We start from the raw sequence: 14,841 nt of genomic DNA, 5'->3' as shown, positions 1-14,841 counted from the left end.
ATCATAAATAAATAACATAATGAAGTTTACCATAGGGACGGCCTGTGGGTGATGGTGAGCAGTGTAATGCCTGAGTCCTTGGCCGACTGGTACATGTCACTCTCGACGTCTATACTCACGGCACTGGTGCACTCATCCAGAAGGGCAAATGATGGTCTGAAAATGCAAGTAATGGGTAGATGAAGTTTTTATGTTCCATTTGAGAAGAAGTTGGGTAATCGAATGTGGTCACATTTAGAATTTGTACTTTAATACTCACTTGTGGTAAAAGATTCTGGCAAAAGCCATCCTTTGTTTTTCGCCACCGGATAGAACATCTTTCCAGTCGGCAGTGGCGTCCCAACCGCCTTCTCTCTGTACCAAATGGGATAGGTGGACTTGGGCCAGGCACGCCTCCAAGTCTTGTTCGGTAATACCTTTGGTCAGCATGTCCGAAAGAGTGTCTGGGTAAATTACTTGTTCTTTCAAACTTCCTATTGTCATGTACGGCCTACAAATACACACCATGAGTACCACTGCTTTATTGGTTATGTATTAAACAATAACTCGTGTTTTACACCATTGATTGAGCACAATGCACCAAATACATATTATACTCATATAGTGTTACACGAAATATTGACTGGTAAGTATAACAATACACGTTTAGTAATAGTTTCTATTATAATATTGGACGGTTTTTATGAGAAGCTCAATAAGTCAAGTTCAGTTTTTTTGGTATATCTATACATAGGTTTGTCAATTCTGAAAAGAATGTCAAGCCATATTTAATACAATGCAATGCTGTTGGTATAAAATTGTACCATTGTAATTCACACGTGATCTTTGTTTTCCAGTCATAATATAATGTTTAATAATACTTATATATATATGTGTGTGTGTTATATCAGAAAAGTCATAGGTCAGGATGCTAACGTCGTAAAAAATATGTCAAGTCATAGCTCGTAGATATAGTGAGAAAGCAGAAAATTCGCAAGATGTATAATAATATGCAATAATAGAATTAAAGTGAGTATGTTTTTGTTGCTGCGTTCTTTTAAAAATGAGGTTGGTTATGGATTATCATGATGTAATTATGTTAAATTTTTTATTTTGTATGTTTTTACATAGTTCAAACACAAAAAATTGTGTTACGTGGTAATGAAAATAATAAAAAGGTTAGATTCCACATCACATTACTTCGGTTATAGTAACTATACTTTGTCTTCGATAAAAAAAAAAAAAAAAAAAAAAAAACGTTAAGAATTTATTTGAAGGTAAGGTTAGCCAAATGTTTAAATTTATATAATATATTGGTCACATGAGAAATAATTTAGTTTTCTATCAATCCATTATTTCAAAAAACGATCAGATTATCAGACTTTTACTTAGTTATTGTTTAAAATTGAAATTTATCGTATTTATTTCATTTTTTATTGCATATTTCAATATTAATATTATTATACAATTAAATGCATAGGTACTTTACCATTTTATATTGCATATATATATATATAATAAACTTTTACCATACTAAGAAGTTATAAAAATAAATATATATATATATATACATATATATATATAATCATAATAAAATGATTAAAAAGGCAAGCGTTTTTCCAGTGCTCTGGAAAGTAGGTACCTATCATTCATGACTATTGAGCCATTTCTCTTAGAACCCGTCAGTTAATTACTATAATAGGTATAATCTATCGCGTTGTCAAATACTACTGCCCGGACAGCGAATCAAAGCAGCAGCAATAGCACCAGCAGTAGCAGCACTGTCTACAACAAACGTATAGTGTAGTATCCGTGTATTACGCTCTATACATAATATTAAAATGATTATTAATATTATTTTTTTTTTATTTTAATCAACAACAGGTAGGTATAACGGCTGGGCTATAATATATATATATATTTTTACCTTTGTGGTATGTAAAACATGCAACAGTTTGGCGGCCTGATTAGCGTGCCGGCATAGACAGGCCACAGTCCACTTAGGACCCTGAACAGAGACGATTTACCGCATCCGTTGGGGCCGGTGATCAGCAGGTGTTCGCCAGGTTTCATCGTCATCGTTAGACTGGACACGACAACGTCGCTGTTAGGCGTCACTATGGGAACGTCGAACAGTGATATGCTGCCGTCCGGACTGTTTTTCACGACCCCTGTGAACAATACGCCAAAGTCAGGTTGCAATAAGAATATTTGTCCATATCGTTTGGGCCAACTATCAGTTATGTCCAATATACATTTTTGTCCAATGTCATTTCGTCCATTATTTTTAATGTAAAATGTAATTTTTTATACACTACTTTTTAAATCTATGCCTTAAGAAAACCAAATGAATAAGAATCATACACTTTTACTGTAAATTTCAACATCAGCATTTGGATTACTGTGTAATTTTAAGTGTTAAAAGCCAATTTTTCATAAAATACGAGTATACAGTGAATTCGTTCTGTTTTCTATAATGAGCATAATAACTTACTATATTTTAAACTCGTTCTTGATAAGCAATAAATATTTTAGGGAGTAGTACTTTGGCACGTGACTACCCATTAACTGGTTAATAGTATTTTCGGTTGTTATTGAATATATTTTATATTTTCTAGAAACGTCCTACTTTTTATAGTATTAGAATGAAGAGTAAATAGAACTTTTCCTGGTTTTGAATAGATACCTTTTACAACATTTTTGGTCCTCTGTATTCTACTTAACACAAGTTTATATACATTTCATATTTCTGGAAGAAATGTAGGAATTTAAAAAATATATTAGACTAAAATGATATAAGACTATCATTTTTGGACTACCTAAACATTATTTTGACTAAAATTCTTCTAACTCAAAGTTAATAAATAATAATGATTTACATTACCTATGTGTATATAATTATAATAAGACTATTATGACGATTCTCTGATATTTTATGATTTTTATTTTGTCCATATAACATAGTGACGTAATCTCGATTAGTGGAGGGAAGATTCAATTTTTTTAAATTGAAAATCTTGATGCAAAGAAATTCCATTTCACGTTGTATATTAATTAACTCTTAGTATTCGAGTTTTATTGATGCTCATTTTTAAATTTAATTTTTAGTTAATTAAAAAATTTATTGTATTATTACTTACATAATAATAGTTATAATATTAAAATTATCTGTATAATAAATAAGCCTGTGCCATAGCGACCAAGATAACATTTTTTCCGTTACTCTACTTATAAAAACTTTAAATACTAATAATGTAACTAAGTAATAATACTAGCTAAAAATTGTAAAAACTAAATTTTTTTAAACTAATATTGTAGTCCAAACGATAACAGACTTTTAAGATGATCATTCAGAAAAATAATGAAAGTTTTTCAACCATGATAGTTCTAGAAAAATTTAAAATTGAATGGCGAAAGTAAATCGCAACCTATAGGCTATAATGCATCACGGTTGATATGCTTAAAAGATATTTATTTTGTTTTGGGGTAATATTATTATGTACAACAAATGTACGAATGGTTTATAATATCCATTTTCTTTCATTATATGATGATATACCAAAATTTAAATAGCCAATATTATAGGACGTAATGAATTTTTATTTAAAAATATTTTCAAACGAATAATAATATAATTATTATTACTGTCGGAATTTTTAATACATCAGAACACTGGTACAACCGGTATTCTACCAATGGCTTGTATAATAGCGTCAAAGTTACTAGTGGATATACGGTAACCAAACACACGATTTCAGTCTCGTTTCGTGCGAAAGCGAGTTAATGCGTATAATATACCTACGAGGAGAAAATACCGTTACGGCGCGGGATAGCGCGTCATCTACTCGAAAACGGAACTAACTTTTCTTACCAGAGGAGTATCGACTACCTGTCCGAAACGAAAAACAATCCGATCGGTCACCGTATATTTTTGTAATATTACTGTTATTATTATTATGCGTATATTCGTATTCTGTGCAGAAACAACGTTTTACCTCTGATCACGAGTTGCCCGTCTTTGTTGTAGTGCAATTTTGGTAACGTCTTGTGCACTTTTCCGTTGGTCAATCCATTTCGACGGTATTTACACTTGCTGACGTCGTTGAACACATCAAGCATAGCTCCTACCCTGTACGTGTAGCCAGCGAGCTCGACAATTTCCTAAAAAAGAGATTAATAAAAATAAAGAGAAAATCAATTTGTTATTACGTCATCGTCAGAATTCTATACTCATAATACTCTTAATAATAAAGCAGTTGCATATCTGTCTGTGGTAAAATTTATTCATTATTGGAAGTATAAAATAATATATATGTTTAAAGTAAAGTTAGTACACAGAATTCAAAGATGACATTTTTTGTCTAGCAAATTTTGCAAAATAATTTTTTTTTATGGTGATTTTTCAAAAATGAAAGAAATAAAATAATTTTTGTTTAGTTAATAACATGATATTTATATCAAGATTATGTAATACAAAGTTTGGTTTGACTGTGAAAAAAATATTTTTTTCTACTCATTTTTTGGGTAACTAATAAAAATAGTAAAATAATAATGCGGTCAAAAACTATGTTTTTTCAATTATTAGTCAACTTCAGACACTATCTATATAGTTGGTAACTTCTAAAAAAAAAAATTAAAACCATTATAATTTTTATATTTAATTCGTATTCAAACAAAAATTAAATCATTTTTTCTAGTTTTAATTAAAAACGTAATTAAAATTATGTTTGTACTTTTTATTTTTAACATTTGTAGATTTTTTGTGCATAAAATTATATTTTTTAAAAAATATTATATATAGGTGCCTATATTTTAATTATTTTTTGTGCTGTGAGTTTATCGTAATTTTTCATCAATATTGTTCAATACTATATTTAGAAGACATTGAAATGATTTCATTACAATATTTTATTATATTATGCAAGATAAAACACAATATTAAATACCTTATACGAAGTCATTAATCTCTCTACGGCATCGGCTCCTGAAGCAAGCAGATTTCTTGCCGTGGTCAAGTATTGAGTTCGCTCGCTCACTCCTCCGTCTGGAGAATCGTTGAGCTCTAAAAGTAACAAGCCAAACACATTATTTATGTGAATAGTATTTTAATAGAAATCGAAATCACACAAAAATTCTTTATGCATTATGCAATTAGAGTATGATATGATAATATAATATATACTAAGGTTCTAGGTCATCTTTGCATAAGTACTCATATACTTAATAATAAATAACTGTTGTTTTTTTTAGAATATTTTAAAGGTTTTTGTAATAATGATTTTTTAGATATTTTACTTTCTCAGACCTTTTATTTATATACGATTTTTAAGTAAAAAATGTTGCCATAACAATAGTGGAAAATTAATATATTATTAACATTTTAAAAGCATTTACATTTGAGATAAGCGGATTTGAGTGGCTGCAGACTGCAGGGAATCGTGGGTTTAAATTTTACTATTCCATTAATTTCAGTTTTAAATACTTATATTATATTAAAATATAGTGCAAATTAGAAAATTATTTAAATATATTTAATACTTTTCTAATACACGAACATTGGCTATTGATTGATATAAATGATATAATGGATGTTTTACACAAAATAAATACATTTTTTATAACCATCTAACGCCTTAGTAAAATATTTAAAATAACTCTGTGTGGGATGTTATATAATAGATAATTATAAAAAACGTGTTATGTTAACACGTTTAAGAAAAGTCAACAATCTTAAAATATTATTATCGTTTATACATTATACTACAAGGGAGTCCAAATTCCGGACCTTAATGAACCGATCATTAACTGCGATATTTTGGACTTGAGCTTGTTCAGGTGATTTTTTGTGTGGTTGAATACATGTAAAATATTGGAAGGATAAGCAACTTTTATTTGAAATTTTAATACATATTTAATGACATTGAGAATTTTAGTGCGTAACTTGCTGGTACACTACCCTGGTATACATTACCTGCTACTCTTGAGCTAGTTATAATCGGTAACGACACGACTACCATTCCGGTTCCGCTCCATACGTATTTCATGAGGAACTGTTCTAGGACGACGTACCACAGTCTTTGTGAGAAAATTGCGTTCATATGTCGGACCAACGACTGATAAGCGTTTTGTAAATGTATCATTTCCACCTGTACAGAACATAAAAACGATGAGTATTATGATGAATGACAAAATTACCTTGAAAAAAAAATTAATCAAAGTCATGAAGACTATAATATTTAACTTATAATATAAAATTATATGCTACAAAAAAAAAAAAAAAAAAACACTAATTTATTATGTATAAATAATGTATTGATGATGGACAATGGACATTAGTATTTTATACCATAGTACCAGATTTTTTTTTTTTTAAATGCATATTTTATTTATAACACGATTATTACAAGATGATTATTTTTGAAGAAGTCAAATAAATAGGGTGATTTATAAAAATATTAAAAAAAATTATCAATACTAAATTCTTTATTGGCGATTATATTTTACAAAAATTCTAAATGTTTATATGCTCGTATTCAAATATATATATTTTTTTCTTTATAAGGTTTACTTAGAAACGAGAAACATAGGTACATCAAACTTTATTCTCGTGTTTTTATAGGAAAACTAATTTTTCTAATTTTTTTCTTTTTACATCCGGATCCCAAATTGTTTAAAGTGAAAAATTTAGTTGTACGTACACTATTAATTGTCTATTAAAAGTACAATTTTTTTAAAAAAACGTCATAAACGCATATTAATAAATTATCCATTAATAGATAAAATAAAACCATCATCGCAATAGTTTCATTTTATAAATAGGTGCCAATATAGGCTATATCTACGTAATTTTATAAAGTTAGCACTACAAAAAATCATCATATTAAAAGCTTTCAAAGTTACAAACAGCTTTAATGACCAAAATAAAGTCCAACCAAATTTCGAGTAATCTAACACTGTCCAATAAATTTGTTTAATACATTTCATAAGTTTTTTATGTTTGTGCTGCTAACTTTATGAGGGACTTAAATTCAAATTATAGATATTATACCTATAGCTACACCTACACTGGCTTTACCTATAGGTATTATAGCTTATAAGTATATACATGGATTAGGAACTGAATAGTAGATGACAGATGCCCGGAATTGACGTAAAAGCAATTACACCGATTCTGCGAATGCACGACTTAACACATGCTTAATGTTATTAGCGGGTTTTTAAAAATAATGTATACCTACTCGTGGTACACGGCGACCTTAACCCAAATGACAGTAGGGATATTATAACCGTCAAAAACTCGTTTAATCCAGGTATATATCAGTTTATTATTTTGTCGTATTAATAATGGCACTAGCGTGTAAACACCAAACAAAATATCGCAGGTTTATCTATAATAATGTTGACCTATAGGAAACCTTCCCCCGAGATCGGCCAGGGTTCGATAACCCGCGTCAGATTATCATACGGCACTGTTGCAAACAGTTACTGATCCCGTGTCAAGGCTAGCTACTGTAGAATGATAAATAATGTTAGGACGTTTAATTAATAAGACCGATCGGTAAGTTGGTATATTTTATAGGCGACAATTGTGCTGTAATTCAACACATTCATATTATTATTAATAGGTATTATAGCATATGTGTAACTAAACACTATTAACGAGGTACTATTATAGTACTACACCTGTGTAATAGAACGCTTTTTTTATAATAAGAATATCTATTTGAATAAACAGCAAGCACAAAAACTATACGAATATATTATTTTTTACATTAGGTACATAATAATGGTCATTGTTCATTAATTTTAATATAGAACTATTGCTATAATGCATTTATGCTATTAGTAACAATTACGGAATCGTCGGAATCTATTATTTTACCTTGTGACCACCATAGAACGCGATCTCTTCGGCATTCGTGATAACCCTGGAATGGATGTGACGGAGGTAAGCCTTCCTGTCTGCCTCCACTGCAACTAAGGAACCGAATTTTGGTGACAGCATTCGCAGTATCTGTCCGGTGATGCTGATGACAACGATGGCCAATAAGGGTCCTAAAACAACAAAATAAAATCAAAACTTGTGAGTTGCAAAAAACTAATGGAAAAGCGTTTGCCACATAATTAATAATTAAATATCAATTTAATATAATATAGGTACGGTTATTAAGCATAAGTAAGAAGCTGTCGTGGCATTAGTTCCTCACTGCCGGAATTATTTAATATTATACATCTATAATACAATATGATTCGACGACCTATATCAAGTCTGAAAGTATTTCTTTCGGACAAACTATTGGATTATTTTTTTTTGGTAAGGTTTCGTTATTAAATATAGGTATGTGTATGCTAAAATTTATAAATTGTAGATTTATGTAGTTCGTATTTTCGTTTTATTTTGCATAGAACATGATATTATATCTAAAAAATAAAAACACATATCACGTGGATTGAAACTACGAGGAGACTCGACGATATACTTATATATACTATCATGTAACTGTATATGCTTGTGTATCTTTATTTTGCGTATGAGCGATAATATGAATACTATATTAATTTTATTATTTATTTGTGCATTGCAACAAAAACGAGTAAAATATTAATATGAGTATTTATATATTTTTATACAAGGTGATTCGCAATCATGCTTAACACCGTTATTAAATTATGTACTTATTTAAATTCTTAGATTTATTGATTTTTATTGATTTTTAAAAAATATCTAATTTTTATATAGGTACCATATAAAGAGTTTTTTGTGGAGATACTAAAATCGTTTTTTTTTTCAAATAAGAATTATCCTTTTGTCTTGTAAATTATTAAGCAGATGATTTAAAAAAAAGAAAGTATTTATGTATCCAATTCAAAATTTGAACGAGTATTTTTGAGTTACTTTGTGTAGGTATTAAGAATATATCCTTAAAATATATCCATGTTAATAACTCAATTATTAACTTAGATTTTATACGTTAAAAATTAGATGCATAAAAGTGAGTTTAGCAGTTAAATTATTTCTTTTAGAGAATATATGAATGTACACCTTTAAAAGAATTACCCTGTATAATATGTATATGCACACAGATATTTGGTTACAAAACAACGATTTTAATAGCAGATAATAATATTATAATAGACCGACATTGAAATTATTGTGATTCGTTATGTGCGTGAATGCGTGATTATAATATTATTGCTATCGCATATGTATATAAATAAATATCATTATAATAAAACGTTTTGTAATATAGCTGATACATAATATTATATTCCTATTCAGTATTTACACCTATAGCTCATTAGTTATTACAAATATAATTATATGAGTTATGAAATAAGTTTAATTAAAGCGATTTAATAGTAGTACAATATTGTGTAAAGTTCAAATAAAAATCTTGAAGTTTGTAATGTCTTATATTCATATATATTATAATTTATAATTAAGCCTTAAAACTAAACATAGTTATTTATCAACATTATCCTTACTTGAGTATTTCATGTTAAATTTTTACTTATACTGTTCAGTTAATATTAACATGTTAAAAAAATAATAAAAATAATAAACAGCATTGTGCATGTGTGAATATTGTAAGTCATATTGGCTTATATTAATCTAAAAAATCTTAAGATGATAATTTTAATAATATATGCATATTGCATACATGTTTTATAGTGGTATAACTTATTTCCTTACTGGATTTTAAAATTACATTCAATTTTCTAGTATATTTATAAAGAAAAACAGGTCATATAATTAAAAACGTCCAATTATTTTTATTATACTATGTAAATGAGATAAATTATTCTATTATTAATTCGAATTATTATAACTGCTTGTTTACATATATATAACTAATATGTAATTTTTATCTAAAAATACAAAACAATAGAAACAATACATTATATTTATTATTATATTTGCTCTCATAAATAAATATATTAAGCTATTAACTGTAGATAATGTTAAATAGAAACGTTATTATAATGTATATACTGAATACCTTGACCTTCGCTGAATAAAATTCAGTTATTTTACATTTTCAGTTAACAAAAATTCATAATAATTCGTTTTTATTAAATTTTAAAAATATAGATTTTGAATTGAAAATTATATAATATTATTTATATTATATTATAAAAAAATAAAAAAAAATAAAATAAAAAAATATTAGAAAAAATTAATCAAATAGCCGGAACAAATATTTGCATTGACATTATATACAATTATTTCAAATAATAGACCTACGGAATTATATTCATTATATTCCTCTTCATTTATACTTTTTATTTTAATGGTCACTGATTCAAAAGAAAATATTAGGAAATTAAACGAAAATGGTGATATTAATGTATTTTTTCAACTATTAATATTGTAATTGATTAATATAAATATGCAGTTTAATTTTATTATAAAATATATTTATAGTTTCATGAATCATTTTATCGCTTGATAGCTCGTATTGATCGAATTCAAATAGGAATTTATTAAAACATAATAATATCGAATTAATATAAGCATATTTTAGATGAAGGTATTGCCAAGTATATATATTATAAGGACACTAAAGTAGTCTGTAGTATTATGATTTTACTCTACACTTCCACATAATTAATATCTGACGAAAACAAAGAATTAAATAATTTAGACGATAAACCTACAATGTAGTCGTTGCTATTGTCATGCATAGTTCTTCATATTACGAGTATTATCGTCATTAGTAGGTATTACGATGTTTTGTATTATCATTATTATTATGGATGATATCATAACTCGCAAAGTGAACAGCATCATTACATATGTGTACTTTATTCTTGGGAATTGCAAGTGTAACAATCCCAGCAGTGTTTTAGTAAAAAATTAAAACAATGGCATACAATGTACATGCATATTTAAATGGTTTTAATTTTAACAACCCACCTTTTTCTAATACTAGTGTTGTGAGCTCAAATAAGATTTTTTTGTTTCTATATAGATCCTATTTATTTGTTCTAAATAGTAGGTTGCTAGAGGTTTATTGTTTGAATTTTAATACACACATTTTAAGTATATTAAATTCTGATTATAATGTTTTATTATCAACGTCGGTAAAGCACGATTCCGTACGTTTTACCTTTTTAGGAACATGATTCCGTACGATTGTGATAAAACAATAGATTATCAAAAATACCCCAAAAACAATACGATTCCAGGACGTCAGATCATTGATCATTATTCATTATTATTTCATGAGTATCAACTATAAGTTATCTGTATACTATATCACTTGATTTACTTGATATCACCATGACACTTTATTTTTAATACCATAAAAAACTCGTTTCTTATGTACCTAATTTATTTCTATTTTTACAAGCTTAGATATTTATTAATCATATATATGCTATAAGGACTTTAGTATCACAGATCCTGCATAGCATTATACATTCCTATAATAATCATAAAATAATAAAATACTAAAAATAATCGTAATTTATAATATACAGTTTTTATTTATTATGATGAAGTGGAACACTTTTTATAAAAAGGTAGATATACAGAATGTCAAACATTACACTAATAGTATTGAAGCATTTACATTTTATGTGCAGCATACTATCATTTGCTCTTTTGCACAAAATGTCATCCCTATATAGTCGAGAGTTTGAGACTATAAAAACAATAACTATAACCTTAGCATGGTTAATGGTGGATACGGTATTATTGTCAATTTATTTTTATATATGGATCATCGATTGTGATCCGTGGTTAATTTTCGAAAGCGAATGTAATCGGTATTTACGATTTTTTTTCTACGTCACGAACAATATGCATATATGTGTCGATATAAGTATATAACAAGGACCATTTTCAAGGATCTCAAGTGAAAAAAAACCGATTATGCAGTTATAATTCCCGTTAAATACATACATGATACACAAACGAATCAAGATGATACTTGATTATTATTATATAATGCATATTTTACACCGATGATGGTAATTATTACAAATGTGTTGTAAACATACGTCGTGGTGATTGGCCGAACAGTAGATAATAATAATATACCATCTCGAATCTGTTTTTTTCGGAAGGTAAGTAAGTATAGAAAAAATAGATAAATACCAGGTAAAAATATTATTACCTATCATAATACATCATACTATAAAACCCGATCGGTTTTTATTTATTATACGATTAGATTATTTATTCATTCCGTTTTAAATGTGTAATCCCTGAAACAGTAGGTCAAGGTAATTTTGTGCTATAAAGCAGCAGTATACTGGTTATTCCAGTAATACTCTGTTCCTAATGAGAAAAAAATATAAGGATATGTATATCATATAATATTATGCTAAGTAACTTAAATACGAACGTTACAGGTTACAATAATAAACTCATACAATAATACCAATAATAAAGTATCTGCTCGGTTCTTTGTGTATAATACGACGTATATTCGACTCATGAACAAAACATTTCCAGAATTTTGAGTGCTATTATGACGTAATATATATCCGAACTGGTTTATTATACACAGAAATAATATTATAATATGATGCATTATCATCGTCATCTAAAATCCTAATTACAGATTTTTTTTGCAAGTATAAACGAAATGTATGATGCATGTAAACAATTTTACTATAATACAACCGAATCCCACTGATAATTTATTTTGATAGGTGTACAATACGTAGATAATATACTAATGCATTATGTGTATCAAGATGTTTAGACTTTAATAAAGGTTGTACAATGTACATACCTAGGAACATTAAAGAACGCTAAAAAATGGCGATGTGAGAACAATGATCGTGTGATTATCACGTCTTCCTTTATGTAAAATGTTTATTTATTTTATTAGACAGATATAATCGCTGAATCACAAATGGAGTAATTAAACATAAATTAGTACCAAATCGTGTGTTTTTAAATGTTTATATTAATTAGTACTATTTTGTATTTAAAAACGTAGAAAAAGTTTGGAGAAAAAGGTTTTTTTTTAAACAAATTACCTATTCCTACAATTATTTGTTTTTAAGTAAGCGGTCAAAAACGTCTGTTTTTTTACTCTTAGAAATTTTCAGGACATAGCAAAATGTCCTTCATAAAACCAATCATTTGCATCAGTGGAATGGGGTACAATGTAATAACTAATAAATGTTACATGCATTTTGAAGTCGCAAGGATGTGCCTATACGTAAATACACTCTTACACATAGGTATACATTTTATTGTATTTATTTTTTTACATCGAAGCTCAATCGTCAAATACGATTATTAAACGTTGAAAGGTTTCTTTAAACTTATTTGTAAAAGGTTTCTTATTATGTCTCAGATCTAGTTTTATTTAAAATCTATGTTGGTTATTTAATGTCTTAACTCTTAAGTGTATCGTTACGGTGTGTGGCGTTATAAATAAGGGAATCCTTTATGATGTATTCGCATGATACCTTCACATATTTTTAGCGTATAGAAATGCTATTTTAAATTTCAAGTTTAATATCGTAACTGTCTTATGTTTTATAATAATGTAATAGACATTGTTTTGCACTTAGACACAAAAACGAATGCATTTTTATTTTGTAGTTCAGTGAATTTTCTTATTATAATACTAACTTGATATGTACTTTTATATCTATGATATTCATAAGATTTGGCTGTTGTTAAACAATGTATTATTATTTACAAACTTATTTTACGCAGAAAATGTTTCAACCAAATGAAAATTTAAAACACGACATTAAACTATTAATAATAAGCAATAGACACAAGATAAGAAATTACTTAATTAATTCTTTTAAATTAATTTCATATTAATAAAATTATTTTCATTTTATTTTATTCTAGGGTAATTAATATTGATTATCGTATACCTGAAGTACTAAATATTTACAAAAAAAACTAAAAAAAAGTATAAATACTAACAAATATAACAAAATCTGATAAAAATTCATCTTGGCGAATTTTGCAAACAAATATTCAATTTGGTTATACCTACAAAGAATTACTTCTGTTACTCAAAAATTGTTTTAGTAGGTACCGAGCAAATAGATCCTACAACCAGTTTTATGACTTTATGAGTAATATCAGGTCGATTATTGCTGCCAAACTAGTTTAGAAAAACAGAGATTTCACTAAAAAAATTGTTAAAAAAATAATATTATTTTACAGATTATTTAATTAGACGATTAAATGTGAATACAGTTGAAACTAAGTAATTATTGTTGGTATCATTGTTATACAAATATGTAAAATATAGCAATAGCGTCCTTTGTCACCTCACATTTTACATAGGTTAGGTAACGTTTATAGAAAATATAAGAGTTAAATACCTAGTACATTATTAGTTCGTTCCAATGTAGATACCAAATATTTTATTTAATACTTGTAACTTAAAATGTATATAAGTAATTGTTTTTTCAGTGTGTTAGTGTTCATTCGAATTAAAAATGTTACTATAGTGATCAATGAACATAATTTTATTAAAGTAGATACTTTGATACTATATGAATTAAACTTAATTTGGGTTACTGTTTACCTAACCTAACCTAAGCTATAATATAAGTGGGTGTATATAAATAACTATTCAATATTTCGAAATTATTAATGAGTCAGTTATAGCAAGTAGATATGAGCTAAAATCAATAAAAATATTATACACAATTTAAAAAAATTACAATATGTATAAATATTATGTAAAGTACAACAACTGGTAAAATATTTTAAAATTATCAAGAAAAAAAAACATAATATAATATCTTGTTATTTTTTTTTTAATTAATTAGTATAAACATCATGATTGATTATACAAATGAAATCGTGAAATTTTACTAACTCAAAAACATTCATTAACTTATATAAATCAAGGCAAACCGAAG

The 14,841-nt window shown here is 27.2% G+C and overlaps 1 protein-coding gene and 1 long non-coding RNA gene across 2 annotated transcripts in view; one reads left to right on the top strand and one right to left on the bottom strand.

Moving 5' to 3' along the window:
* Positions 1-14,841, bottom strand: part of LOC114124850 (ATP-binding cassette sub-family D member) — a 48,049-nt gene that overhangs the window by 566 nt on the left and 32,642 nt on the right. Inside the window, exons 3-9 of the mRNA XM_027988319.2 lie at positions 7,862-8,034; positions 5,951-6,125; positions 4,926-5,041; positions 3,975-4,140; positions 1,907-2,150; positions 260-490; positions 31-156 (exon numbers count right to left, since the gene is read on the bottom strand). Of these exons, the coding sequence (XP_027844120.2) occupies positions 31-156; positions 260-490; positions 1,907-2,150; positions 3,975-4,140; positions 4,926-5,041; positions 5,951-6,125; positions 7,862-8,034 (1,231 nt within the window). The remainder of the gene's footprint in view (positions 1-30; positions 157-259; positions 491-1,906; positions 2,151-3,974; positions 4,141-4,925; positions 5,042-5,950; positions 6,126-7,861; positions 8,035-14,841) is intronic.
* Positions 1-14,841, top strand: part of LOC114125112 (uncharacterized) — a 38,484-nt gene that overhangs the window by 17,838 nt on the left and 5,805 nt on the right. The window lies entirely within an intron of this gene.

Source organism: Aphis gossypii, chromosome 1 (genome assembly GCF_020184175.1).
Source record: "Aphis gossypii isolate Hap1 chromosome 1, ASM2018417v2, whole genome shotgun sequence".
NCBI classification, from domain to species: domain Eukaryota; kingdom Metazoa; phylum Arthropoda; class Insecta; order Hemiptera; family Aphididae; genus Aphis; species Aphis gossypii.
This window is presented reverse-complemented; position numbering and strand designations above follow the sequence as displayed.